The sequence below is a fragment of the Anabas testudineus genome, chromosome 15 (genome assembly GCF_900324465.2).
Source record: "Anabas testudineus chromosome 15, fAnaTes1.2, whole genome shotgun sequence".
Lineage (NCBI taxonomy): Eukaryota > Metazoa > Chordata > Actinopteri > Anabantiformes > Anabantidae > Anabas > Anabas testudineus.
The window spans coordinates 5,259,429-5,286,850 of record NC_046624.1 but is presented as its reverse complement, the minus strand read 5'-3'; the positions used below and the strand labels follow the sequence as shown (position 1 = coordinate 5,286,850).

Sequence of the window (27,422 nt, the reverse complement as noted above, 5' to 3'; positions counted from 1 at the left end):
CAGTGCTGCGAGTCTGAACAGAGCCAGCAGTGCCAGTTTTCCAAACAGCAAACTTCTTTATATTATGTATCCAAAGACGATGTTTTTCCTCATTTCCATATGGAGTCATCTGTCCCGTCACTGCAACTGAATATGCTACTAAGTTGTAATTACTCTTATTACAGCTTGATCAGCACATAAGCATAACTGCATCCAATGCTGCACATCTTTGTCTATTTAGATGTGATCTTTTATCATTATGACTGTGAAAGGTGGTTAATTAGTGCTTGAAATGATGACTACATGGAAGGTTTGCCAGGTCTGGTAACATGGAGACTGTAGGGCTGATGGTGTCTTTAGGTTAAGACTCCAGTAAACCCTGTCTGCACGGTAGCGAAAAGAAAGGGGTGATCAGAGGCAAAACAGTCATTAGCTTCCTATAATGAATGTGAATTAATACAGCAGCGGTGTGTGTGTGTGTGTGTGTGTGCGTGTGTGTGTGTGTGTATGTGTGTGTGTGTGTGTGTGTGTCAGGAGATTCCCATGCAGGTCCTGTAGATCTTACAGTTGCTCTGCCATCTGAAAACAAACTGTGCTATGACATCAGGCATAGTCCTTGTAATGGTTGCAGAGTTAAAAATTGTCAATAGATGTTCTTCTGCTGTTTTGCTGTTTATATTTAAATAAAAATAATATAGATTTGTATCCTTTCAGTGTCTTTAGCTATGGTATGCAGGACTCATTTCTTAATGTGTCTTCATGATCTTCACCACACATTACTTAAAATGTTTATATATATATATATATATATATATATATATATATATATATATATATATATATATATATATATATATATATATATATATATATATATATATATACACACACACAGTGTAGTTACCGTCAGGATTTAATTTCAACCCAACTAGAATTATTATGTGCTGGTGCCCTCTTGTGGATAATTAGGGAACACCACAGCACCTTTCGGATTAAGTTGCAGCCAGTTCAAATACACACAGAAATGAGGAGCGCTCCATGGTGCAGAGAAAAAATAAATAAAGTAATTTGCTATAAAATCATTATAATTATACCAGGTTTACTGATGTAAAAAGATAAGCACCTATTCTAAAATGCGTTACAATGTGTGAATAGCTAGAACGGTCTACAATATTTATTTATATGGGAATAATACTTGAAAACCTGGAATAATTGAAACTATTTAACTCAAAATTCCCTGTGTGGAAATCTTAACAAAAACAAAGTTTATCATAATGAATGGATGGATTGTTGGACGTATGGAGTCGGGTTAGAAGATTTAGAAGTTGAATGGGGGCAGACGTGACCAGACCGATAGAAGCAATATGATGTACATTGTAGTAGGATATTTAATCGAATGACAATACAATCAATTACCTGTTTAAACATTGTCCATGCTGGCAGCCCTTAAAAGTTGGATATTGAACTCTTACGTAATCGATAGTGCTACAGCTATTCGTTTTAGCTGGGTAAAAAAAAAACCACTCAGTCACTCCAGAGTTTGTGAATTCGGTGTCTGACGGTTCGTGAAGGCAGCATCACACCCTAATTTTTCCCAACATCCGGGACCTTTGGAGCTAACCAGGACGGTGGAGAGCGGACTGATGACAGCTGTCAGTGTGGACAAAAACACTATCAGTCTCTGAAGACAAGCCGAATGGCCGTCCCCTAAACATCCAGGAGAAAAGGGACAACACATAGGCAGCACTGTGGGCTATTTGAACGTGTCGTGAAGGTAACGTTATATTTTTGGGGTGGAAAAAATGACGGGAGGATGAGTGCCAGTTTGCCCTGTCTACTTCAGGAGTGTCGAGGTTAGCCCCGCTGGCTATCCAAGCTAACTAACTACTCGGCTAAACTGGTCAGCTAGTCGTGGCTCCCAGGGGTGGTTTTTGGTGCTGAGGAACGTTGTGGTATGAATGATATATCTGGAGAGTTCTTGTTTTCATAAAGCGCTAGATTCAGCGGACGCATAGTGAGAACATAAATGGCTAACGTTAACTTTTAATGAGAATTTCGGGAGGACGCTAGTTAGCACTCATAGTTAGCTTACCAGTGAGCTGGCTAACCTTAGTCAACGTTAACGTTGGTATAACTAGCTAGCCGTTGTTAGCATAGTAGGGTAACTTTAGCTGTAACTAAACTAAGGTTGTTACTATCTCTTCTCTTTAATGGACGTGGTATATGTATCGTAACATTAGCTTTGTTACTATGTGGGAAACTGACCTGACTGATTAAACGTTGCGCTTATCCTTAGTTATAACGTAATTGGTTGATTCACGTCATCTAACTAATAATAACGTAACGCTGTCATCCTGATGTCATTTAATAAGGGATTACCCGAGTTCATTCGTTTGCCAGTCAGCGTTTCTCAGGTGGCCAGAGTAGTCATTTTAAATTTTCGACTCACGGATCATCATAGTTTCAAGGGGTGCTCATGGGTCCTCTGACTCAGCCCGGTCCTAAACTAGGCGTTTTCCCCCTGTCTGTACCAGCCATCTGCAGAGGTCTTTTGTCTGTATACACATCACCGTGTTGTGCTCATTAGGAATACCGCTAAACCAGCGAACCTCCTGTGTAAACGATCTTAACTTTAGAAACGTTTCAAAAGTATAAACCATGATCATCATCACTCTGTAGACAGTCTTTGTTCTTTATGGCGATGTAATGTTCAAATACTGATTTGTAAAGTTTCAGTGGTCCTGCTTGTCACAGTAAAGCTGGTTCATGTCAGCCACAGCTCTATATCCAAAGCTCTTGTAGGTGGCATACATGAGTGACTGTTTTTTCAAGAATAGAAGATAAGCATGGTTGTTGGAGAGATTACAGTGCATAAAACCCTACACAATAAAACCATACACAATAAAACCATACACAATAAAAGTGCATTAGGCAGACCTAAAGCTTAGGTCAAAATATTCTAGCACCTGGCTTTGTTTAGAGACCTGTTGAAATAAGGTTACTTAGCCTTCTCCTTTTTCTTCTAGGTACCTACACACAGTCCTGTGTATTTTCTGGCCTTAAACATCATTGGTGGGGCTACAGTTCCAGAGGCAATATGGGGACACAAGGCTCTGGTAGAAAACGTGCCCCTCTGAAAGACCGGTTCTCAGCAGAGGATGAGGCCTTGAGTAGCATTGCTAGGGAGGTAAGTCCAAACACCATTACATGTAGCCATTTTGGAACATATTGGGATGCGCTATATTCTACTTGCAATAACCCATCATGTATTGCATAATCAATGTTAATAATATTTTATCCAGCTCAAATTGCATTGTTTATTCTCATCCAGTAGATGGGCTATCCAAGGGTAGGTAGATGATTGATTGTTAAACTCATATTTGTTGTTACTTACTCCAGCAGTAACCATCACATTTTAAAATCAAAGAAACATGAGTAGATCATTGAAACCATTATCAGCTCTTATGATTGTCTGACAATGGCTGAAAGAGAGACTATCGCTCATATTATTGTCATTAGTCAGACCAAATAAATGACTTTGATCCTCTTTCAACTGTTTCAATTGTGTGAAGGTACTCAAGAAAACTTATCAAAAATGTATGTATGAGCCATTAGTTTCAGTTACAAACAGTTGGTTGTTTAAGCATTTACTGTAATAATCATGTATATTATTCTCCTACTATCATTCAAATGGCACATACATTTTGAAGATGTTTCAGCATTCCTATATAACAATATATTATATCTATTGCACATACTAAGAAATGTAGGTCTCAGATGAAGTACAGTTTAGTAGTTTTGATGATAATCTGGCTATCATCATATATTTCGCGCATTTAGGATTAGAGATATGTTGCTTTGACAAAAACTCCAGCAGCAATTGATTTCTCAGTCAGTATTAGTTCTAGATTTAGATTTTAATGCAACTCTGTTATGCAACCAGTTACATTGATTCGAAGTGCAGTGCTCATATTTGTTAGCAAATGGGACTGTGAAGCATATACTTATATGTGGATATTCAGGTTTTGCTAGTTTGCTTGTCAGTTTGTGTTTTAGCTCAAGCAAATGGAAACAGCTGCTTTGTGCTACAGAGAGATTGACTTGACTTGTAGTGTTTTCGTTTGGGGATGAAAAATATGGGCAGGGGAGAAAAGCTGCCTGGCCTGTAACGACATGCCCTGGGATTATTACATTTTGTTCCACAGTAGGGCTGCCATTCTTTTGCCTTTTTGAGAATGGAATGGCTAAAAACATGAAATGCAAAGAGTTTAAAGGCTTTTTATATGTAATAGATAAAATGGTCACATTGTCATCATATTTTGTGTGAAGGTTTCTGATAAAGTCAAAAATGTCTTGCCTTTACAGGTATGTAACACAGGATAAAATCAGCCTTTCATAACTATTTGCTTTGGCCCATTTTAAGAATGCTTCATCTGTGCTGTTTGAAAGCTTTGCAGTGCCTCATTCTTGGGCACTAAGTGCAAGGCTCCATTTGCTCTTTATAGTCATGCAGGCCAATCATAGAAACATGAGTCATCTGAACCTCCCAGTCAGGTCCTAAATCTGAATCTCTTTGTGGAGCAAATCAGAGATTAGATAAAATGTGCAGGGGTCACTGTCCAACTTGCTGCACATCATCACTCTGACAAACAAATCTTCAAAACATTGTGGCTTTGCCATGTGTTGGTTGTGCCTTCTTAAGAAAAGTTACAGCTTTTCTGCATGTGCTTGGCACTGATCACTGCTGAGAATGACTGTGAATTTGAGCCTGCACCGTCACCAGCCTCTTACATTACCGGGCAGTCAGTCCTTTTGAATACCACCAGCTTCTTTTCAAATTTAACAGTGGCCAAGTGTTAGAATTAGACGATCATCTCATACCTGTTGTCCCTCAGATTTTAATCTGAGGTAGCTAATGTCTGCTTGAACAAGGCAATCATTGACTTTCCTCAGTTTACAGAGGGAGTGTATTTGTGTGAAGCTACAGTTCATAGTTCATATAATTTCAATTGTGATATCAACAAGTCACACTTTCTTTTTAGAAGAACAAAACACGTTACAGTGCCTGTTGACAACTGATGGACAAGGAATGTCTAAAGAGCCAATGTCAGTAGCTGTTTTATAGGTATTTGCTAAAGATTCTTGCTAAATAAAATTCTGCATTTACACATTGATCAATTTGCAGTATGTTAACATTCATTCTACAACAGCATTTTACAGCGTTATCAGGACCTATCATTTAATGTAAGTTATTTTTTGTATTTCTAAATTAATTGCATTGGATTGAGATGATAAATTCAGCAATATTAATTACAGTTAATTACAGTAGAATAGAGATTGAAAACAGTTACTAGTTGTTTTTTTAATTTATTTAATTATGTGTTATAATTTAGGATATTAGAGTATAATAGCGTGATAATTTTTTGTATTGATTAATTGTTGTTTTAAAGTAGAAACTCTACGTTTCATTTGGCATTAGCTTTTTTTTTTTTGGCATTTATCTATTTTCCCAGTGACCCAGGTAATCTGGACACTAACCCAGAGTGCTGGAAGTGTGCGGAATGGTGAATTTCTGCCGGGGTTCGGTTAGCCCCGAGCCCCATGAAGGGACTGTCGAAGAGCCGGGGCTGGATGGGCCAGGCTATAGATAGGACAGAGACAGAGAGCTCAGCTGTGCTGCTGTGCAGGTCATACTGTCAGACAGCTCAACAGGTGCAGAGGACAGGGCCAGCTCTCTTTTCCTTCTCACCCACTTACGACTTTACTTCCTCAAGTTTGTTTTTCTAAGCTGTGTTCTATTGTATCACCAATTAGTATCCAAAATCACTTAGAGCAACAATAGGAAATTATTAACTGAAATTACCCACATGACATGTACAATGCCTATAAAAAGTATTCACCCCTGTTGGAAGCTTTTTTATTGAATTATGTTTGGTTTCATTTAGCTTTTTTGACAAAACATTCTTTTGTAGTATAATATATTATAATAATATAAAAGCGAAAGCTCCCAAGTGGGTCTTATGGTCTTTGACCATAAGTGTTTGTTTTGATTAGTTTTTTAATGCAGCTTTGGAAACAAAAGCTAACATTTAAATTTACTCGGCATTACTATACAATAGTGCTCAATTTAAGGCTATCATTTAAACAGGAATAGCTTATACAGGCCCTTCTGTTCTGACTGTGCAAATAATAAGTTGCTGGAATGCAGTGAGATACTGTACACAGCATGATCAGTATTTATGGACTGTCTTTTAGTTAGAGATAAAGGGTTGGGCTCCATGAGCAAGTGTGCTATTCTTTGTTGGTGAGATGTTTAGTTTCAGAGCATGTGTGGTATGTAAACTTTAATATGGACGTAATGGAAGGATATGCTGCATTGTCACCTGTGTGCTTCCACAGGGCTGTAGGATGGCTTAAATTACTCCCTCTGCTTTGGTACTCCTGTTCATATTGTGGCTCAGCTGGGGGCCAATTGTGCGATGACTTTCTTCACTGTACCCCTTAGGAGAGTTTATAGGGTTTAATTTAGATTTGACTTATACTTGTTTGTGATTCATAATGTTCAGCTAGTTAGACATTGTGAAATTGCTTCCATGTTTGCTGACTGATGAGAACCACTCCACTATGACTCACTTTGTTTTCTCCTGATATGGTACTTGTTGTCCTTTTGTTTGTGCAGTGTTGGTATCTCCCCCACAAAGACTTAAAATTAGCCCTCCTGAAACTGATGGTTAGCACATGCTGTTGGTGATGAGGCATTCCAAGCACTCACACTGGACATGACCCCAGAGTTCACAGCAGAAGCTTGTCAGTTTGGGCATACTAAATAAAATGACTATAGACCAAACACTAACTATATATACATATATTATTTTAAAGTATGGTATAGGAGCTCTTACCTTGTTTATGAAAAGCTGTAAGTAGATACAGTATATGTACATAGTAGAACAAACAAAGCACAATGCTGTCTGGTGAATAACAAGAAATTAAAAAGCATATTTTAGGACAGAATATTGGTCAATTCAAATTAGCATGTTAAACTTTACTTTCCTAAACAAAAAAAACAAAACAACAGTATCAGTATAAACTGAAACTGACAAATCGTTTTTTGCAGATATTCAGATGGGATCGACTCCTAGGTCTCCCGCTACACTTCTCACTGCTCTACTGGTTGGGCAGTGTTGCTTAACTCTTTAGTCCAGCTTCTCCCACCTCAGTTCAGTGGGGTTCAGATCTGGCCAAGCCATTACAAAGAGTATTCTAGCAGCTACTGTCTTCTACAAATAATTCCTGCAAAACCAGGAAGAAAGCTCAGGGTAATTGCTTTGCAGAAAATAAAGTTTTTCTCAGTAAGTTGTTGCCCAGAGGGAATGGCATGCCTCCTCACTATGGAGTGTTATCCACGCTAATTGAGGAGACCTTGCACATTTTTACACCTGCATGCATGTGTTAGGCAGGGATCTTTGTCTGAGCTGAGATCTCAAACTTGGACTTATCCAAATCCAAAAGACTTGGTTCAAGCCATCTTGGCCCACTGCAACCTCCTTTTCTGATTTGACATCCTTAGTAGGATTTTTTTTTTCTTGGCAACTCATAAGGCCAGCTGACCTAAGCATCCTACACACAGTGTCTGTTTACACTGGGTTCTCTTTTGTTGTAATCAACGATGCAACCAATTGAGGAGCTTTAAAGAAATCTTTATTTCTTTGTTTTATCTTATAGGGAATAACGTTTGTACTTAAGTAGAGACTGACGAGTTTCTAAGGAAAGCTTTTTGTTTGGCTGTTTCTAATTCTAATTTACACTGAAAAATAAACCAAATAGAATTATAATATAGTTTTATTTATATTTTATTCAATTATTTTAACTATTTTGGCACCTGGGAGGTCATGCATAATAAATTTAAAACCATCCAAACCGGAATTTCTGGACAAAAAAGATAGTTGCAGAGCCTTTTTACACTGATTAAGTAGCAAATAGTAGTTGTTTTGTAAAAGGTCTTTAAAAAATCTTTGCAGTTTTAGATGTTTTACCTGCTGATTAAATTTTCATTTACGAAGATTGTTTTGTGTTTTGTTTTTTACATTTCAGTGTAAAAATAAGGAAATCTCTTGATGTTGCAAAACTTTTTTTTTGCCAGTGTGGACAGATGTTTATTTATTCAGATGTTAATTCATAGAGAAAAGAAAAAGTATTGTTTTATTGCCTGGTTTTAAATGTGATCAGATCTTCACCAAAGTCACAAATAACAACAAATACAATATTTTTGAGCTAATAAAACACAAATGGTCATGGTCTCATTTTCCGACCACGTCGTGTGACATTTTAACAAAAACAATTGCAAACATAGGATTTATTGCATTACTTTGTACTTGGGTGTATATCTATAGCATTATTTTACTAAAGTATCTTCTTACCTATGCAAAACATGCAGCAATGCTAGTAAGTGTCTTTATAGGCTTGACACATTAGTCTGATGCTGCACATTGGTCCTGTTTGTAAATCTGATAAGAACAAAGCAGCTCTTTTTGCATCATTCAGTTTACTTTTTATGTCTAAAGAATAAATCACAGTATTGCAATTTTTTAATATGCATAGCACAGCCACAAACCTTGTCATCAAAGGGTTGGTTAATTTGGTTCCAGCTTGGAAAGAAGTTGCATGCCCTTAGGGCTTGACAGCTGTGAAAAAAATGAACTGTATGTGTACATGTTCCAATTTCTCCTTTCTGTTACCGGAAGATTACTTCAGTGCCCAGATATTCAAATTCTATCTATTATATTATATTCTGTGTGCTTGTGTTTTGTTTTGTTTTGGGTTTTTTGGTTGTTTGTTTGTTTGTTGTTGTTGTTGTTGTTGTTTTGTTGTTTTGTTGTTGTTGTTGTTGTTGTTGTTGTTGTTGTTTTTAATTGAAGCTGTCCCCCTCTTTGTGTTAACAAGTGTGTGTCCATGTCTATTCACAGGCAGAGGCAAGGCTGGCAGCGAAAAGGGCAGCTCGGGCAGAGGCCAGGGATATTCGAATGAGGGAGCTGGAACGACAACAGAAAGAGGTATATAACACTAAATAAACCTGACAGGCAAAGATGCACTGTCACCATTATACAAAGCATAAAAAATCAGGTGAAATGACCCATAACATAGATATATAGATATAGATCCATAGACACTGTTTTGATTTGTCTTTAAAGGAATTTTTAGATTAATCCGTACTTTCATACACAAAAATCTCACAAAAGAAAAAAAAATACCCACAAAAACAAAAATGAGACTACTGAATGTCCACAGATAAAACCAAAATGTCTATTCTTGTACTAAATGTCACCCAGTTTTTACATTTCAGCAGTTTTGAGTGAAATATGATTGTATGTTTTCCCTGGCATTTCCTCCCTCTATCCAGCTTTCTTACCACTCATCTAGCAGTAGCAACAGAAAATGGGGTCAAATCCACCAGTGGATGGTAGGCACGAGTGAGAGGGAGCATTGCAGCCTCTCACTCCACTAACACAGCCTGTTGTGTGGGTTTGATCCCCAGTCAACCCTGACCGTTTGGCTGCACTTGACTTACAGACTACACTGTACCTCACTGTGGAAATATGCCTCAACAGTGTATTTGCTTTGGAGACACTGTAATCTGTGACTGAGTGTATTTGTAGAGCAGGCTTTGGCCTTTGACTTTATTTTGGGTAGGTGAGTCTGCATGTAGGGTCGTGGCTTGGACCTTCAGAAAATATGGTTTTTGAATGTTTATGAATAACTTTTGCATTAAATGTATCTGTATGCATGTTGGCGTTATGAAACCGTAAAGAGAGTTTGGAGCTTTTATTGTTAAATTGACTTTTCAAATGTGCAGCACATTAGCTGTTTTTGTATATCATTAATCCTGCTACCATGCTTTAAGCGGATAACATTTACAAATGTTTATAACATCCATTCCGTTATAAACATCATGACTGAAGTTGTTTTGCATGGTTTAGACTTAGCATAGCAACTGTTGTGCATTGCAGTGACCACATCCAGCTCTGTGATTGGGCCTCTTTACTTTCACTGTATAATTCTTACCAACTTTCCTTCCTGACTCTAGGCTGACACAGAAAAAGCCAGAGCCTCTAGTAGTAGTAGATCCAGTAGCCGTCATCACCGGGTCTGTATCTCTCTCGCACACTTCCTCTTTGTCTGCTTGTATTTCCTTTCTTCTTTCACTTGTAATCCTGCAGTTATTCTGTCTTCACCCATGTTGCTCTGTCTACTTTTCTGCTCTGACTGTATGTTTCCACATTAACAGGGACTGGATGATGATGTCATGTCAGTCCGCAGTTATAGGGTGCGTACGTAACATATCCCTGCCAGTTTTATTAAGACTGTGCTCTCATAGGGACACTCTGTTTTTCTTTCTTTTTTTGAAAGCCATTGTTCTTGTCAACACTTGTTAAATTTATATGTTCAGGTGAAATGCATTTTTTGGTATGCTTACATACATGCTTGGGAACCCATTAGAACTTTTATCTTAATGTTTCCCTTTGTCTGTTTTTACTTTGAAGTCAACCTCATCAGCAATACGTGATGTGGGGTCTAGTAAAAGTCGATCCAGCTCCCGTAGGAAGGATGCCTTGGTGCGTTCTCTGTGCATGTGTGTGAGAGCATCATTTATATTTGTGTGGACTTTGACAACACGCTGAATACCTGAATTCTTAGCACGAACTAGAGCCTAGGTCTGGCTTACTTTATAGTGTTAGGCACAACTAACATATATTCCAAAGGATGTGCTCAGTATCAACCAACTGTTGTAATGGGCAGTGAAAATGACAAATATGTGGCACTGCAGGAGTGTAGAAAAACAAATGACTTGCTTTGTCTGTTGTTATGTTGGACGACTTAACCTTAACTGTCAGTGAGACAGAAGACTGTGTAACCCAACAGCTTTTTAGATGTTTGGTTTTTCGTCTTATTATTATCTAATTATTGTGGCTCTTGTTCTCTTTTCAGTCTGATGGGTTCTCCACTAGCTCCGTCCTCAAGAGTTCTCGCTCCACTGTATGTAACTGTGTGTTCATAGCCTGGCACTGCTGCTACGCTTCTCTGCAATCTCTTTATCTCATTTTAGCTTTTTTGGTACTTTTTTCTGGTCTGAACAGAGTTCTGTGTACAATGACCTGCATGGCCATAAAAAGTCTTCATCCAGTTCCTCGAAGAAGGACCTGCTGGTTAGTGTACTCTCTTGATGTTGGTGCCTTTGCTGCAGCCTCAAGCATGGGGGCGGTTCACTGTTTGACTTTACCCCGATAAGATTTACTATTTACTGTCTCATAAAGTGTTGCCTAGTTTTCGACCAAGCAGTGTCTAAAAATAGATATTAGACAAGTTATTGTGTCAGTGTTTGTGTGAGGTCTTATTATGTTGCTAAACTTCCAGACTGGACTGTACCATGATCAAAGGAACTACACCAGCCTAGCGAAGACCAAGCCACCACCTCCACCCTTGACTTCAACCTATCAGCCTCGGGTCGGTTCTTGTCTGAGTGCTTTGCAACTAGCCCTGTTACACAAAGGCTAATGTGTTTAAAGGACAATCAATAAAACTAACAGTCAGTTGAAGCAGCATACCGCTATCTACATGGTTAATTTTATATAGCATAGTTATCTGCATTTGGATATAATTTATGTGTCATAAAACATCAAAGAGAGAAACATGTAGGTAGTGTAGCTAACATTTCCTAGCATGCCATATTTAGGCATCTCTGTTCACTTGTAAATGGTTCTTATTTGAATTTATGCAAATTACTTACTGATGGACACATGTCGACATACGATGTTGTGACCTCACCTGACTTTATCACTCAACGCTTAAAACTGAGATCCCCAAATTTTACACAGTTGGCAAAAACATTCATCCTGTTTCCACTTACTGCAGCTCTTTTGTCTCACTCCACTTCACATTCTCACTGCATCTTTCCTCTATTTTTTTAAACTGACCTTTTCCTGCTCCCCTCCTCTCCAACAGGCCACCACTTCCTCATCCTACACCACTGGCACAGGGCTGTCTCGCAGCTACAGCATGGTCAGTTTCTGTCTACCGTGTGGCCTGCATGCCTCTAGATACCGTCAGAAGCAGACTGTGTGCCTTTCTTTTGGCCACATACATTTGTTTAGTTTCACAGGCTGTCTAGGACCACTTATATTTAGCTCCTGGTCACTGAGCACTTGGTGTTTGGCCAGAGATCTGTGCTTCAGTTAGATAGGGCAGGAGTTTGTGTAAAACCAGGGTTTTGTTGTAGAACACTGAAACGAATTGCCTTCTTCATTTTGGAAACACAGTGTTTCCGTTTATGACATGGCCCAGAGAAAGTGACTGTATTCAGCCTACTTTACTAATTGCGTCAAAGATTTATGCTCCCTCTCGTTTTTGCTGAGCCCTGCATTGTCTCCCACGTGTGCCCTCAGGCCTCTATTTGTGATGACACCGGTCTTTATGGCTCAGGCTCCAGTTCAAGAGCCGTAAGTCTTCTAAATGCTTGTCAAACAGTGTTTCAGCAATGTTGCCACCACAGCAGCATACTGTTGCGCCTGTGGTGTGACGTCTGTCTTCATGTTCCTCCTCTGTTCTGTCCTCTTCCACACATCCACAGCCCTCTGAATACAGCTGGTACTCCTCTGGAGCCAGTTCCACCCGCAGCAGCCCTGTGGTGAGCACCTTGTAACCACTGCCACTTTGCATGATGTCAGCTAACACCACACACACAGACAACCACTGCTAAAAAGCCCACCTTCACCCCCTCTCGGCACCAGACCTCCCTCTTCCCAGTTATAAAGTTGATCACTTAGACTGAAAAGGCTAGAGCTTGCTTTAAAGAACAGCATCATTGATTAAATTTATTGGCATTAAATTGTGTGAGCTAAGAATTTATTGTGCAGTGCTGTGCAGGGTAAAATGTTCTAGAAAGTTTGTCTTGTCTGATTCTGCTCCAGTTTATGCGTTTGACAAAATTTGCATGAATTGGCATTACTTATGGATTCTAGTATTTAGAGTCATTTAATATTGTGTTTCATGCAGCGCCTGTTATTAGATGGTGACAGATTGATGTTTGAAGTGTGTGTGTGAGAGGAAGCCTTGGGCATCAGCCATTACTGTGGGTCTTCAACATTTGTGTGTGTGTACATGTGTACTTTTCTCAGACTTCCTCAGATGATGACACAGTCAGCAGTGTGTCCCAGGAACACTTCAACAGAGGCCGCAGGGACAGTGTGGTGAGCTGTAGGGACTTGACAAAATCTGCCACTGCTCTGTCACACTTGGACATCTTTTTTTATTGTACTGTTCTGTGTCGGAGTATCAGATACCTTTGATAAATTTTAAATGCCCTTAGTAATTTGCTGAATACTGTTGTTTTTTTGTTTTGTTTTTTCTTCTGTCCTTTTCCTCTTTGGCCATTGTTGTTCTGCCTCTGTCTTTGTTCTCTACCTTTTCTGTATTGTTAACAGTCATCTGACTTTTCGGACATTAGTGAGTCGGCTGCTGATTATTTCAGCCGCTCCAACCGAAGGGGCAGTATTGTGTCTGACCTTGATGATTTGAGCATTCCAGATCTGGACACTGTAAGTGACCTAAACTAAGCAGGATGATGCAGTGCAGCATCAGTGATGGATGGATATTCAATAACAAGCATGATTCAAAATAACTTGGTTTTCAAAACTTAACCCACAGCTTGTGAATTTTATTAAGAACCTTTATAAATGAGTTGATTTGAAATAAGGGAAGATGATGTGGATGTGATGGCCCTTCTGCGATGTGTAGCAGCATGAGTTTAAAAAAGACTTCATGCTATAATTTCTTTAACGGAGGAGTGTGATTCACTCTGTGGCTCGTTTTGTTGTCAGCTCTGTGTGATCTGTGAACATGCAGCACTTATAAACTTCTCCACTAACTATGTGATTTATAGTTAAGGAAACGGCTCCAGGCATGATCACAGGTCATGGATCTGTGTCATAACAATGGTCTGTATCTCATTTTAAACTATTTTTTTCTTTTTCTTTCAGCTGGATGAAAAATGTGACAAGCAGTATTCAGATTATAGTCGGGTAAGTGTACTATTATTTTGTATTTTGCTTTGCTTATTCAAAATCATCCCCAAGCACGTTTTCTATTTTTTGTCTTTTGTTTTAGGCACTCTGTCAAAAAGAAAATAAGAAAATGGAGATGTGACATGCTCAGTAGTGATTTGTCTGACATTAGAACTCGTTAGTTAAAACCCTTTTGTAGCAACAGTGTAACTAAAGCAACACATAAACAGAAAAGCATGTTTGTCAAGTTTATAGAATCTACTTCAGCAATGCAACGGATCACTTAAGAGCCCTGCAGTGTCACATGACATTTGAATGACATACCAATTGTGCTGCTTTGTGGTTTATGTGTTTGTTTTTTATTTCCCTGACTGCATTTCTCTGGCACTTTGTATTCTTAGCCACCTTCCCGCTGTGCCACCCCAGGCCTCTCAGCAGCCACCCTGGCATCACTGGGTGGGACCTCCTCACGACGGGGCAGCACAGACACCGGTAGCGTCCATGACCCCGACACCAGTCTGAGTGAACTTAGGGTAAAAGGCACATTACACACAGTATCATATTTCTATACTTGAGGCTGAATAAAGATATTAGAAATTTACATGTATTTGTTGCTTCATCAACATATTTTCATAGTGCCACATGTTCTATGTTCTTTTATAGAAACATTGGTTCCTTCTGCGTATGAACCTCCCACAGCGTTGCCTCTGTTGTCCCCTGTTCTTCTAAGTGTCTGCTTTTACTGTTTTTCTTTCTGTATGTCCGGAAAAACTGGATATGACGTGTGTCATGTTTAGCTATTCCTTATATCTGGGTGGGGTGTATGCCAGCTGGACTGTATTTGAGATGTCAGCACGGGTGCTTTGTTATCTGTCCTTGATACTTCCCACCCTCTCTAATGCCCCAGTTCACCCCAACCACTCCTTCTGCTCTACAGGATATCTATGAACTAAAGGACCAGATTCAGGATGTAGAAGGGCGGTACATGCAAGGGCTTAAAGAGCTGAAGGTAGAGGGGCTTGAGCTCACAGCATGCCTTCTCTTGTCCTCTGGGAGCAGAATGGTGTCACTAACCCCCCTGCCTCCCCACTCCTCTGTGCCCCCTCCAGTAGATCCTAACACCATTTGCTGTGTCTTTGTGTGCTCCCAGTGCAAATTGCATATTGACCCTTTCTTTTGCATGGTCTTCCCTCACTTCCTGTTTTGATCCAACTCGCTGGTTGTGACCTGAAATGAGGACACTCCCACAATTCAGCTGGAAGAGTAATAAGCTCCACCTGCTGACAGATAATAGTAGCGCTTCCTATTTTGAGGCTCCTCTTCCACCAAGGTTTTATTTGCTACTGTGTAGAATGGCTTCTTATTTGGCCTCCTGTTCTCTTACAAAGAACATTATACAGTATGTTTTATTAGCATGAGTAGTTTACTAACAAACCCTAGATTACATTTCTTCATCTTGTTTCCTGGTTTTCTTGTAGTTCTCTCTTTCAGATCCCCTTTATACACAGTTGCCTTGTTTGTTCATGAAACACATTCTGGTTTTTGCACATCACAGAACCACTATTTATGTGTTTAAAATAAATACCACAACATTTGGTAGAGAATTATGTCTTGACTTAATCTTATATTTAGAAATAATAAAGGAAGTGTGTAGTATGTTTGCTGTGTTGAATCTCTTAAAAAAGCAAATTTGTTTTATGCCAGAGCTCACCTGATGCATGTAGGTAAGCTGTGATCAAAGTAAGTTTACTCTGTTTATTAACTTGCTTCCACCCTTATTAGGAGTCACTTTCAGAGGTAGAGGAGAAGTATAAGAAAGCCATGGTTTCGAATGCACAGCTGGACAATGAGAAAGGCAACCTCATCTATCAAGTGGACACACTAAAGGACGTCATAGAAGAAATGGAGGAGCAGATGTCAGAGATGAGGAGGGAGCTGGAAGATAAGTCAAAGGTGAAATAAAGAAACGATTAATGTTATTTTGCCTAACACAAATCAATTTCAAGTTAAAATTATAAACTACAACTCTTGAAAAAATAAGAGACCACTGCAATTTCTTCATAAAATACCATCCATATGAGAATGGCATTCATTCCATACCAGTGTCGTAGACTAACGCATCCTATTCTGCTTCATGAGGTACTAATTAGGTGATCACCTTAATCCTGTTTGATTTTATACAGAAGTAGTGGTTTGCGGTTACCCAACAGCAATGTTAAAACTGGTGGACAACAGTCAAAATGCATTAAAGTTGTAGTTCTAAATAGCTATAGCCTAATTCGGAATTTAAGAGAAATATTTTCAGCAGTTAACAAAAAATAAAACAAAATAGTTCATTTCAGCAATACATGCACCTATAAAGTATAAAACCTGAGAAACTGATAATTTTGCAGTTGTGTTATTTTTTTGCAGAGCTTTATATATATTGGAAGTGTAAAATGTTCTGCTTATGTTTTCAGGAACTAGAAAGACAAAAGCACACCTGTACAGTCTTGCAGCATAAACAAGAAGAACTGAAAGAGGGAATCCGCCAGAGAGATGAGCTTATAGAGGTAGGGCTGCTCTTGCATTCGAAAAAAAGTTTTCTTTTAGTCTGACCACAACAGGTTGTTATCCCACCAACACCTTACAAGATGCTGAAGCCTCTGTGCAAGCTGAAGAGGATACACTGTTCTGTAGGAAAAGGATTGATTGGCCCTGGCCTATCTCTTCGTCCTCTTCCAGTCATTCAGTCTCGTCTGACATGCAGCTCTTATTCATTCCCGTCTCTGCATTATCTCCTCAGATTTGTCTCTTCTCACCCTGTCCCACTCTTTTGTACTTCTCATTTTTGTATCAGTGCATTTATGTATTTTCACTTCTTTTGTCTTGGTTTCATTAAGTTTTCCCTATTCTATTCTCATCCTGTGCTGTGTCATCTTGTTACTGTTCAACACCACTCCAGGAAAGCCAGCGAATGCAGACTAAGTTAGATGCCCTCACCAGAGAGGTGTTTGACCTGCAGGAAACGATAAACTGGAAGGACAAAAAAATTGGGGTAGGAGGTCTCATGTGGGTGCTCTGACAGTGTTTGAGAGGCAATAGATGGCTGTACTTTTCAACAGCTTGTTTGCAACTCATACTGTCTCTGCATGATGGAGACCCTTAGGCAGTAGCACATGCCTGGACCCATCTACATTCACATTTGGATTTTTGCATGTCATAACACCAGGATTTTCAGTTTGGATCCCAAAACCTACAGTGCAGAATGTGTTAAAGCCTGCAGTGGCCAGCCTGTAAAATAAAAACATTTTTGTTAAGCATTGTTGTGTAAAAAGCCCTGCATCCCATATAGCATGACATGCATGTTTCAACTGTGAATTAGTTTATTAGTTCAAGAAGTCTGACTCCTCCAGAGAAAAGTGTACAAGTACTTATATGTAGTTCTTGTATAAAAATCAGAAGAAATGATCTCCCCTTTTTACAGTCTCACCAGCCTGTGTTGTCGGTCTCTCCTTCAATTTACCCAGAAACATTTTCTGTGAGCATGTCACCTTTTCCTCTTCTGTTTGTTTTCCACATCCCTCTTGTTGGCTTAAGATGCACTGTGCATGTCTGTGCATGGACATGTCTTGCAGTAGCATGTTATGTTGCCATGTCTGTCCAAAGTCTATCCAACTTCTCTCCCTCTTCTCCTCTCTCTTGTCTTCTCTCCCCTGTGTGGCCAGGCCCTTGAGAGGCAAAAAGAGTACTTTGATTGCATTAGGAAAGAAAGAGATGAGCTCAGAGATGAGCTTGCTGACATCAAGGGGAAAGCCAAAGCAGGAGAGGTAGGTCTACCAAGTCCGAGAAGAAGAAGAAGAAATAAAGAGAATTGAGGTGCTTGATTTAAAAAAACAACTTATTATTTTTTTCTTTTAGTTGGAAGCCAGTTGATGCTGTCTAACATGCTATGATGTTTTAAGTCTATCATGTTTTTTCCATTTTATTTTCTTGTTACATTTTATTTTTACTACATGCTTTTTTTATAAAATATATGGTACATTCCTAAATGTGAATATGTTGTTCACAGGTGGTTCTGCAATAGACCATACAGTAAATTCAGAAACAGATCTTGTTTCAAAATCATAGCACATGATTTACTAAAAATGAAAGGTAATATAATGCAAGAATGTTTGCAAACTTGTCTGAACACAGCCGCTATTTTGATCATATCAGTGCAAATCCAGACACACCCTGCTCAGGTCCCCAGTATGAAACTACATCCTGCACATGTACACTGTTTCAAGTGTGTGATTTAGATTTTTCTTCTTTTTTCTTTGCATATATTACAACATCCATAGGCCTACGACGCCTGCCACTGACAGACGGGTCATTGTCTGAATGGCCTTTACTTAGATAAAAATAAATAAATAAAGCAACACTTTCAAAGTTCAGGTTGTTGAGCTAGCTGTTGGTTTGCTTGGTCAGGTGGTAGTAAGGTGGTGGTGTCTTTTGGGTACATTCTCCCTTATATTGTGTATAGCATAAATGTAAACATAAAATGTAAACTGTGTAGATTGAACCTTATCCTCAATAACCTGTGTTCTCTCACCACAGAAACACGGACTGGTCATCATCCCAGACGGCACACCAAATGGAGATGTCAACCATGAGCCTTTGTCCTCAGGGATCACTGTGGTCTCTCAAGAGGCCGCTCAGGTGCTGGAGTCTGCAGGAGAGGGTCCACTGGGTGAGTCAATATGAAATTCTTCTCCAAAGAAAATCTTTACATGAATGCAAAATATACTGATCTCAAGAAGTCTGTACACCATACACCTACAACATTAAAACGGACATTATGGAACAATAGAAGAAGGTTGGGTATGTGTGTGTTATCTATGTAGAGCAGAGATGGTACCAGGATTCACTATTGGAAGAAAGCAAGCAAGTGCAGGCAATGCAATGCTGCTGGAAAACTTTGTTCAGGCAATCATGTAGATGTTACTTTGGGATGATGTTTTCATGGTGATATGCAGTGACCTTTTTATGCCAGATGTAGTGCTGTGTGTTCTTTTCAAATAGTTCAATCTTAGTTTCATGAGTTTATAAAACATTTTGGCAATAATGCTGTAGAGTTTTTTTGTGTTGCTACTTTAGGAACATAATATTTGTTAATACTAATACTTTGATGAAGATTAGATCACATTCTATGAGGAATTAATGCAGAAAACTCTAAAATTCCAAAAGTCTCACATACTTGTTCTTGCCTCTGTATATCCTGCACATGTTTCTATTGATCCAAGCAGCAAATGCAGCAGTGGATACTGTTTTTCTCCTGCAGTTGGAACGCTAAACGTGTCTGCTTGTCACTGTGATTCACATTAAATTAAATGTATTTTCCTCCTGCTGTGTAGATGTCAGGCTACGGAAGTTGGCTGAGGAGAAGGATGAACTACTGGCTCAGATCAGGAAGCTGAAGAATCAGCTGGAGGAGGAGAGACAGAAACACTCAAAGGTGGACACTGCGTTCACGGATGGGGAGAGGATGGAAAATGGTACAGACCTACACATTATTGAGATGCAGAGTAAGTTGGCTTTCTTACATAATCTCTTCCAATAATTATTTTTACTTTACCTTAATACTGATTTGTTGCTGTTTTCCCTCCAGGAGATGCCAACAGGCAGATTAGTGAATACAAATTCAAGCTTTCTAAGGCAGAACAGGAAATTGGTACAATGGAACAAAATGTAAGTGAAAAAGACATTTATTTTCCACATAAACGAGTTCACATTAATATATCAATACATGATACACATGAAAAGTTGAAAATGTTTTAGGTGGTTCAAGTCACAAATTTATTATCTGGTTTTCAGATTAACAGACTTGAAGGGCAAGTGTCCAGGTACAAAGCAGCAGCAGATAATGCAGAGAAAACAGAAGATGAACTTAAAGCAGATAAGCGGAAACTGCAAAGAGAGGTAAAGACACAGAAACACTTAGATTTTACAGCAGGAAACTAAACCAAACTAATTACATGTTTCTCCTTTTTCTCCCCACAGCTGCGCACAGCTCTAGATAAGATAGAAGAAATGGAGATGACCAACAACCACCTAGTAAAGCGCCTCGAGAAGATGAAGGCCAACAGGAACGCCCTTCTATCACAGCAGTGAGGCAGGCAGCATCACCACAGAAGCCCTTAAACTCGCACCTCTGACCTCTGACTGCCATATTGCATCTGGAGCACATTTCCATTTCCAGTTGTAACACTTTAAGATTTGTAGCTAACCAAAAACACTTAAAAAAATTGTAGCACAGGCAAAAGAAACTGAACTGTCTGATGGTTTTGTCTGGCAAGCTGCCAGAGAGGAATGACTCAAACTTAACTAATAAAACTATAATGTTGCTGGGAGATACATCTGAGGAAATTTCTCTAGTCAGTACCTAATTTTTCAGAGCTTTGTACTACATGTTATCCACGAGATTTGATTTCTCTCTGGTTGGGTGCTTGGTTGTTCTTTTTGTTTTGTTTTTTGATAAGTTGCATGAATGAGTATAATGATGCTTTTAAACTATTCAGCTCTCACAGCTGCTTCAGCCCTGCACCTTCCCAGCTTCCCCTCACACAGTGAAGTGCCTTTTCACACTAGGAGACTGGGGGTCTGCACTACTCAATGAAACAATAATTGTTTTAACAGGTACAGAATGATGTATTTAAAAAAAAAAAAAGGTGCAGTTATTATTTGAAACTCTACAGAACCAACCGTGTCTGCTGCATTGAATTTTTTTCAGATATTTAAGATTTCTTGAAAATAAATGTGTAATTTACAGAACTGCGCATATAAGCGGAATGTTTTCATTGGCTTTTCACGTAGCAATAGCAGTTTTTACTATCAAAGTGTGAATATGGTTCATTTGTAGCATTTTCTTATGAACATATTGCATCTATATAGAAGTAGGTAAAGTTTTACAATATTCAGAGATATTTCAGGCCTGTAAAAACACTTACAAAATAATCTGGATATTTGGATGTGAAGGTGTTAATTTCCTTCACACTGAACTCTGATCCCTCACACACATAATCTTAGACTGACAGGGGAAATGTAGAAGTAATAAAAGTTGAGCTCTTGCTGGCACATTTGAGATCTCGTTATGGGACTCGTGACCCAATTTTATTTTTCCTGGCTGCATGTCCAAAGACTTACTTTTAGAAAACCATGTGAAGGCTTTGCACTTTTAAGTAGGCCATTCAGGCCAATGGTTTCCTGCAACAGAAGGCTCTTTTATACGTGATAAAATTAGCTTTATTTTACTCAAAAGACAAATATCTGAAGACTTGTTTGATACAAAATATTTATTTACAACACAAATGTTACACCAGGTATAAGACAGCAGCATTAGAGTTTATTTTCAATTCAATTTAATGATCACATTCAGCACCTCTCAAAGACTTTATAGAGATCAGGTAAATTGGCAATCTGCAGTACGGTGCCATCCTCACTGAAGTTCTTTGGTGGACTGAAAAGGGTTCGGACAGCTTTGAAGATGACGTGCTCAACTTTCCAACGCCACGAATTCACATCAGTATCCTAAAATTTCAAATTGTTATTAATGTGTAATGGTAGAGTAGGCTAAAAAAAAGTCAAACTTAACATGCACTTTAGCACCGTAAACTTGGCGTTTCTTCATACCTGCTCTTCTCCTGGACCGGCCTCCAGGATGTATGGTTTCCTGATGGAGTAGAACATACTGCACTCCTTACTGAAGTCTCGGAAGCAGTCCTTTTCATTGTCCCAGTTCACCTGCACAACACCATCAATCAAGAGCCTTCACATACAGTTTGTGTTTCCAGAAGTCATAAATGAGGAGACACTAGCAAAAAAAAAAACGTCACCTCAGTGGCCAGGCGCAGGATGAACATGGGGAGACCTTCCATGATAGGGGTGTATTTGTCGAGCAGCAGTGGCAGGCCTGTTAGGTTTCCTTCCTACAATACAGGGTTGGTGCAGAAATGAACCTTCAACCCTCTAACGAATATTTCTGACCATGTATCCCATCCCAACCAACCTGGTCTATCTCCATGGAGAAGTAGTCCTCCAGCATCTCTGCTTTATTCTTTAGGAAGTCCACTATGTACTGAGCCAGGCCTTCTTTGGGTCCGTCCTCTTCTGTCCAGCCGCTCTCCTCAGAGTCCAGAGCCAACATGGCCAGGTCATAAAGTGGAGCTGGTGTCTGAATGCAAATCAGCAGCCATGAAAATCATAACCACTGCAGTATCGACAACAGTCTAGCCTTTACTTACAGACAATCTTAGTACGCCGAAGTTCCCAAAGTCGTAGATCAGTATTTGGAAGAAAAGCTCCTGGCTGCAAGAGGACAAAATGAAAGTGTACTGAGAGATAAAGCAGCGGGCTCAATCACTTGAAGTAATCCAAGTGTTTAACTGACCTGAGTTTGGTGGTGTTGAGCAGGTACAGTTTGGTGTGATGCTGGATCAGAGTCCACTGAGGATTCACACAGCCCACAAACGAGTGGTTCTGCAGCATTTCTTGAAGACCTGGAGAAAATCTGTATATACTCAGCAGAGGAAAACTGTGTTGTCATGTAAAATATCTGAGTAGCAGACTGTGGTCACACAACTAGGAACCAATTTAAGCTGGAGTAGACTGGGATACATGTTGTGTTTACCTTTGTGTGTGTTCTCAGTGATCTCTGTTCTCAGCTCTTTGACACTGGTCAGTTTTATGACTCGTCTCTTAGCCGTGGCTGCAGATGTCAGCTCCTCTTCTTCTTCCTCCTGCTGCTGCTGCTCCTTCCTTGGACGCTTCCTGACACACAAGGCACACTTTGCATGTTTACGGACAATAACTCACCCAAGCTTAAAGTGTAGACACTAAAGAACTGTGAAAGTGTTTTTACATTTCATTGCACTCATTGAGTGAAATGAAATGATTGGTCTATACGAATGCAACATGTCCTTAATTCAACTTTTTTAGTATTTGTTTGGCCACAGGGGGGCAGAAGAAATCCATAATTTTGACAGTACACCACTGCCCATTCATTATTTTTAATTAGAATAATATAGTTACTGCAGTTATGTCCTAATAAGAAATACTACACAGCAACATTAATTTGGAGACATGTCTTTTGCATCTGATGAACGTTACTAACTGTAATCAAACCTTTATTTGGCTGTTTTTGGTTTCTACTAAGTATTGACTGAAATATTTGGGATGTTTCACTTTTCTTCCACCAGTGATATTCATCTTTGTCTCTCTGCTGTATCTGAACCAGTGGTGTTCTTTATCAAAACCTGCTTACTGTGTCAAAGCATAGATCTACACACTATGCAATCAAAATGTTTTCAGCTGTGAAGTTGAGCTACTATGACAAATTAATTGACTGGCCCGAGGGGCATGACGTCATTCGCGAGGGAATGTTCTTCTCTCTTGTTCAGTCTAATTTGCCGTTGGTCAATGCTCACCTCTGATCCTCACCGGCCCTGATCTGACTTGTAAAAATCATGTCTGGATTACTAATAATCACACTGACTGGGTGCTTCATCCTCTGCTGAACGCACACACTGACCCACCCAAGCTACTGTGGCATGATTTGTCTTTTGACAAGAAGTGAATCACCTTTGAACGTCATGAGTGCCAACGCTGCTTTCCTCCTCGCCTTTTGGCACCTCTGCCTCCTGCTCAGCCAGAGCATCGAGCATGTCTGCATCTTCTGCCTCGTCCATCTCTACGCTGTCAAGCTGAGCAATTCGGGTTACAGTGCTCTTGGTGCTGGGACCAGCTGCTTCTGGGTCAGAAGGTGGCTTCACTTGTGGCTGGAGGAAGGCATCCAGCTTCTGGGCGCGACAGTCGGTCCTCACCATCTGATGTGCGTAGACTCTCTCAGTAGAATCTGCTGTGGCACTGGAGGACTTGACCTCGCTGCCTCCAGAGACTGACAGCCCTGGTAACAGCGTCTGTTTAAAACATTGCGTATGCTTACACTTCAGATTTAGATGGTCTCTGGGAGGCGTGGTTAGTTAGTAAAACCATGTTGCCATAATCAAACAGGGATCTAATCAATTTTACTGGTGTGACACTGACAGCAAATTGACAGAGTCATACCTGAGTGAAGTATGTGCGTGAGGAGTTGGAGCCCAGGAGTTTGCTCTCGATGTGCTTCTGAACACTTTCGATGATGCTGTCTTCATGCAAGAAATGCACCTCATGTTTTGTGGGATGAACATTTACATCTATATTCTGTGGGGCGATCTCCAGGCTGAGGCGATCACAAAGCACCAGTGAATATATAAAAAGAATGAAGCCATGAAATAATCCATTTCTGTCTACTGTCTACAGATGGAGTTCATAATGAGTCATAGATGGATCACGCCTTATGTCGGGGCTGTGCACTGACATGAGCAGTATGAATGAATAAATAAGTTACCTGAGGTACAGAAAAGGGTGTGTGTTCTTGGGCAGGTATGCAGCATAAACTGTCTCAATTGCCTTCTTCAAAGCACTCGACTCTACCAGACGATCTGACACATCACAGCCAACATTTTCAAATTAACAACATGCAAACGGGATTAAATTAACCTCATCAGTGTGCTACATTTACCGTAGCTTTTCCACGATACGTACGGTTGATGAAGAGGATCAAAATGCACTTCTTGACTGAGTAGTTTGCGTTTGAGATGTAGCCTTTCATCTTGTAAGCAAGCTTCTGATCCTCACAGCCAACTTCAATCAGCTCCCTAAGAACATACCACAGAGCCAGTCATGCAGTCAGTCAGCACTGAGGTGGGAAAAGGTTACATAACTGCAGAGAGCAGAGCAGGGAAAGCATAATAAAATTAATACCTGCTCACTGCGTTGCCAAAAACTCCTCGAATATTATCCACTACAGATGCATTGGGTAGTGTCCTCACATCTGCTACGGTCTCTCCTTGCTGGGAAAGGAAAGAGGAGTCATAAGAATCGTAAAGTATAAACACAGTAAATAAATTATCTTTAGTGTTATCTTTTGATTTTCAGTACACTGTGTCAGGGTTGCTTTTCCGACAGCCAATATTAAAACGTGTTAATGAACCAATTAGGGTTGACTTTCTTTCTTAAACTCCGTTAACAGCTTCATGGCTGAGTTAGACTTGTTACAAAAACAGCACACATCTCACCTTTTTGACAGAGAAACCTTTTCCTGAATTGTGTATGGCGTACCTTTCAAAACAACAAGTTGACACATGAGTACAGAAAAGACATCATATGAATGAAATGATACACAATGAGACGTGAGTGAGATGACAGACCTGCTGACCACTTCTACAATCCTCGAGTACTCATCGCTGGGGCTCTTCAAAGCTTTCCTCCTGGTGGACACATTATAGAAAAGGTCCTCAACCTGCAAATAGGGAGAGTAAATCATTGTAGGTTTCTCTGCATCCGTAAATTTCATATTGTAACGGGTGGTGTCCTCCGTGAACTCACAAGAATCTGTGTTCCCTGGTTGCCAGCACATGGTTTGGGAGGGCCTTTTAGTTTGCCATCGCTGTAGCTGGCTCTGTGCAAAATACAACACAAAACTCAAGAGCTGTGACACCACAGTAAATTTATATCTATTAAAATGCAGAGACACACAGGATGAGTGTGCCATCACTGATCATGTTATGATACCTGTAGGCACACTTGGCATCAGCTGTCTTGGTTGTGATGGTCACATGAGCAACATGGCTTATACTGGCAAGGGCCTGCAAACAACAACAAATGTGATATCCATCAAATTGTATGTCAACATATTATACCCGGACTGATACTGCTCCGGGGGTCACAGGGAGCAGAACTGCTCACCTCTCCTCTGAATCCATAGGTGGAAATAGCCGAGAGGTCCTCAAAGGTCTGAAGTTTGCTGGTGGTAAAACGCTCGCAAACGATTTCCATATCCTCTTTCTGTGTTGGTGAAATAAGGTTTGATGAGGAAACAACAGAGTCATTCAGTTTTAGTGTATTCAAGCAGACAAGGTAAGAGGTTTGAATGTGGACACTGTCACCCACCCTTATACCAGAGCCGTTATCCTGAATCTGCAGGAGCTTCAGTCCTCCGTCTTTTACTGTCACCTGAATGTTGCTGGACTTTGCATCCAAACTATAACATTTAAAATAAAAACGGGAGTTATTGTACAGTGACATTATTTAACGATTAGTATCCGGTCATGATACTGTTACTATGATACAGCTGAAGTGGGATTGGCTGCACGTGTGATGTAAATATTGATGCTTACTGACACATGTTGTCTCCTTTATTGGTTAAACTACAGGTTATTTTTGCTACCAGTCGATTTGCACATATTCAACTATGAGAATTAAGTGTAGTTTAATGAAGTTACCAGTTTTCTATCATCTCTTTGACGGCGTTGGCAGGACGCTGGATAACTTCTCCTGCAGCAATCCGGTTGACAACAGTCTCGTCCAGCCTCCGGATAACTCCCGCCATGTTCACAAGGCTGCTGATTTACTTTCCGAATATTTCAACAGCGAGCAATATATGTGAATACACACGCAAACGGATGGAAATGTGTATATTTATACTCAAAGACTCGTAGCTGCACAACTTTGCACAAGAAACGCGGGGAGAAAGCGTGAGGGGCGTGGCTTACGACGTGCAGTAGGAGTACGTCACCTGTCATACGCTGGTCGTCTTCTTCGTTGGTCAATAATTTGTAACATTGTCGCTTTGAAATGTTCACAGCGCCTCTACACGATGGTTTCTGTAAAAACGTACTTTTGCCAGGGGGCAAAGAGAAGAATAATATATGTTGTTTGTGTGGGACTTATCTGTCTATATAAACAATGTCATCTTATAAAATAAGGATCTTGTAATTCCTGTTGTGGAACATTAAACATCAATTTGTTATCACTTCTAATCAGTGTAATTTAATGGCAGCATTGTTTTCCTTTGTGTTCATTGTCTCTAGGTTTTTCAACCCTGGAATGTAAATGGGACTACTACTGTCATAAAGAGTGGTAAAGTGAATTGTTCCATTAGGGAAGGTATCTGTAGTTTGTTCTGCAAAGAGGTCAGAGAGCAGATTAGAATTAATTATACAACAGTACTTGTCCTAACAGTAGGTAGGAAAATTATGTTCCTGTCGGAACTATTGAAGGTTTCAGCATATAGCATTAATGCAAATGAAGTCCAAATAATATATAGTATAGTATTTTAATATATACTTTAACAAGGTTAAATTCTCCCATTAAATTATATCTAGAGTATTAGAAAAGTTATGGAGTTATAAAAGTTATGAAATTCTATATTTCTACATTTAACATTTTGTCCATGTTTAAAAAACAATGGACAAAACATGAATTTCTTTTTTCAGCACATTCACTTACAAGGGATTCACTGTAATCCTCAACTGTGCACATAGTTGACCA

At 39.6% G+C, this 27,422-nt stretch overlaps 2 protein-coding genes across 13 annotated transcripts; one reads left to right on the top strand and one right to left on the bottom strand.

The window, feature by feature from the left end:
* Positions 1-1,580: 1,580 nt before the first annotated feature.
* lrrfip2 (leucine rich repeat (in FLII) interacting protein 2) lies at positions 1,581-20,825 on the top strand. 12 transcript variants are annotated; one of them, XM_026354598.1, is made up of 27 exons: positions 1,581-1,753; positions 3,006-3,166; positions 8,943-9,029; positions 9,377-9,436; positions 10,061-10,120; positions 10,262-10,300; positions 10,518-10,589; positions 10,963-11,010; positions 11,112-11,180; positions 11,389-11,478; positions 11,977-12,033; positions 12,417-12,470; positions 12,602-12,658; positions 13,149-13,220; positions 13,455-13,568; positions 14,010-14,051; positions 14,435-14,566; positions 14,971-15,042; positions 15,816-15,986; positions 16,493-16,585; positions 16,978-17,070; positions 17,741-17,842; positions 18,612-18,744; positions 19,409-19,579; positions 19,663-19,742; positions 19,869-19,973; positions 20,055-20,825. In XM_026354598.1, the coding sequence occupies exons 2-27, from the start codon at positions 3,077-3,079 to the stop codon at positions 20,163-20,165; spliced, it is 2,274 nt and encodes a 757-aa protein (XP_026210383.1). In that variant the 5' UTR covers positions 1,581-1,753; positions 3,006-3,076; the 3' UTR covers positions 20,166-20,825. The 12 variants fall into 12 exon arrangements, with proteins under 12 accessions (XP_026210383.1, XP_026210384.1, XP_026210387.1 ...); XM_026354599.1 differs by lacking the exon at positions 9,377-9,436; XM_026354602.1 differs by lacking the exon at positions 10,518-10,589.
* Positions 20,826-21,362: 537 nt separating this feature from the next.
* On the bottom strand, positions 21,363-26,630 carry mlh1 (mutL homolog 1, colon cancer, nonpolyposis type 2 (E. coli)). The gene is made up of 19 exons (XM_026353727.1): positions 26,375-26,630; positions 26,043-26,133; positions 25,839-25,937; positions 25,665-25,738; positions 25,479-25,551; positions 25,301-25,392; positions 25,169-25,211; positions 24,855-24,943; positions 24,636-24,748; positions 24,439-24,532; positions 24,117-24,270; positions 23,631-23,968; positions 22,681-22,820; positions 22,441-22,549; positions 22,295-22,358; positions 22,060-22,224; positions 21,887-21,979; positions 21,684-21,794; positions 21,363-21,581 (listed from the first exon to the last, which is right to left on the bottom strand). Exons 1-19 carry the CDS (start codon positions 26,479-26,481, stop codon positions 21,426-21,428), a joined length of 2,205 nt encoding a protein of 734 aa, XP_026209512.1. The 5' UTR covers positions 26,482-26,630; the 3' UTR covers positions 21,363-21,425.
* Between the last annotated feature and the right edge of the window lie 792 nt (positions 26,631-27,422).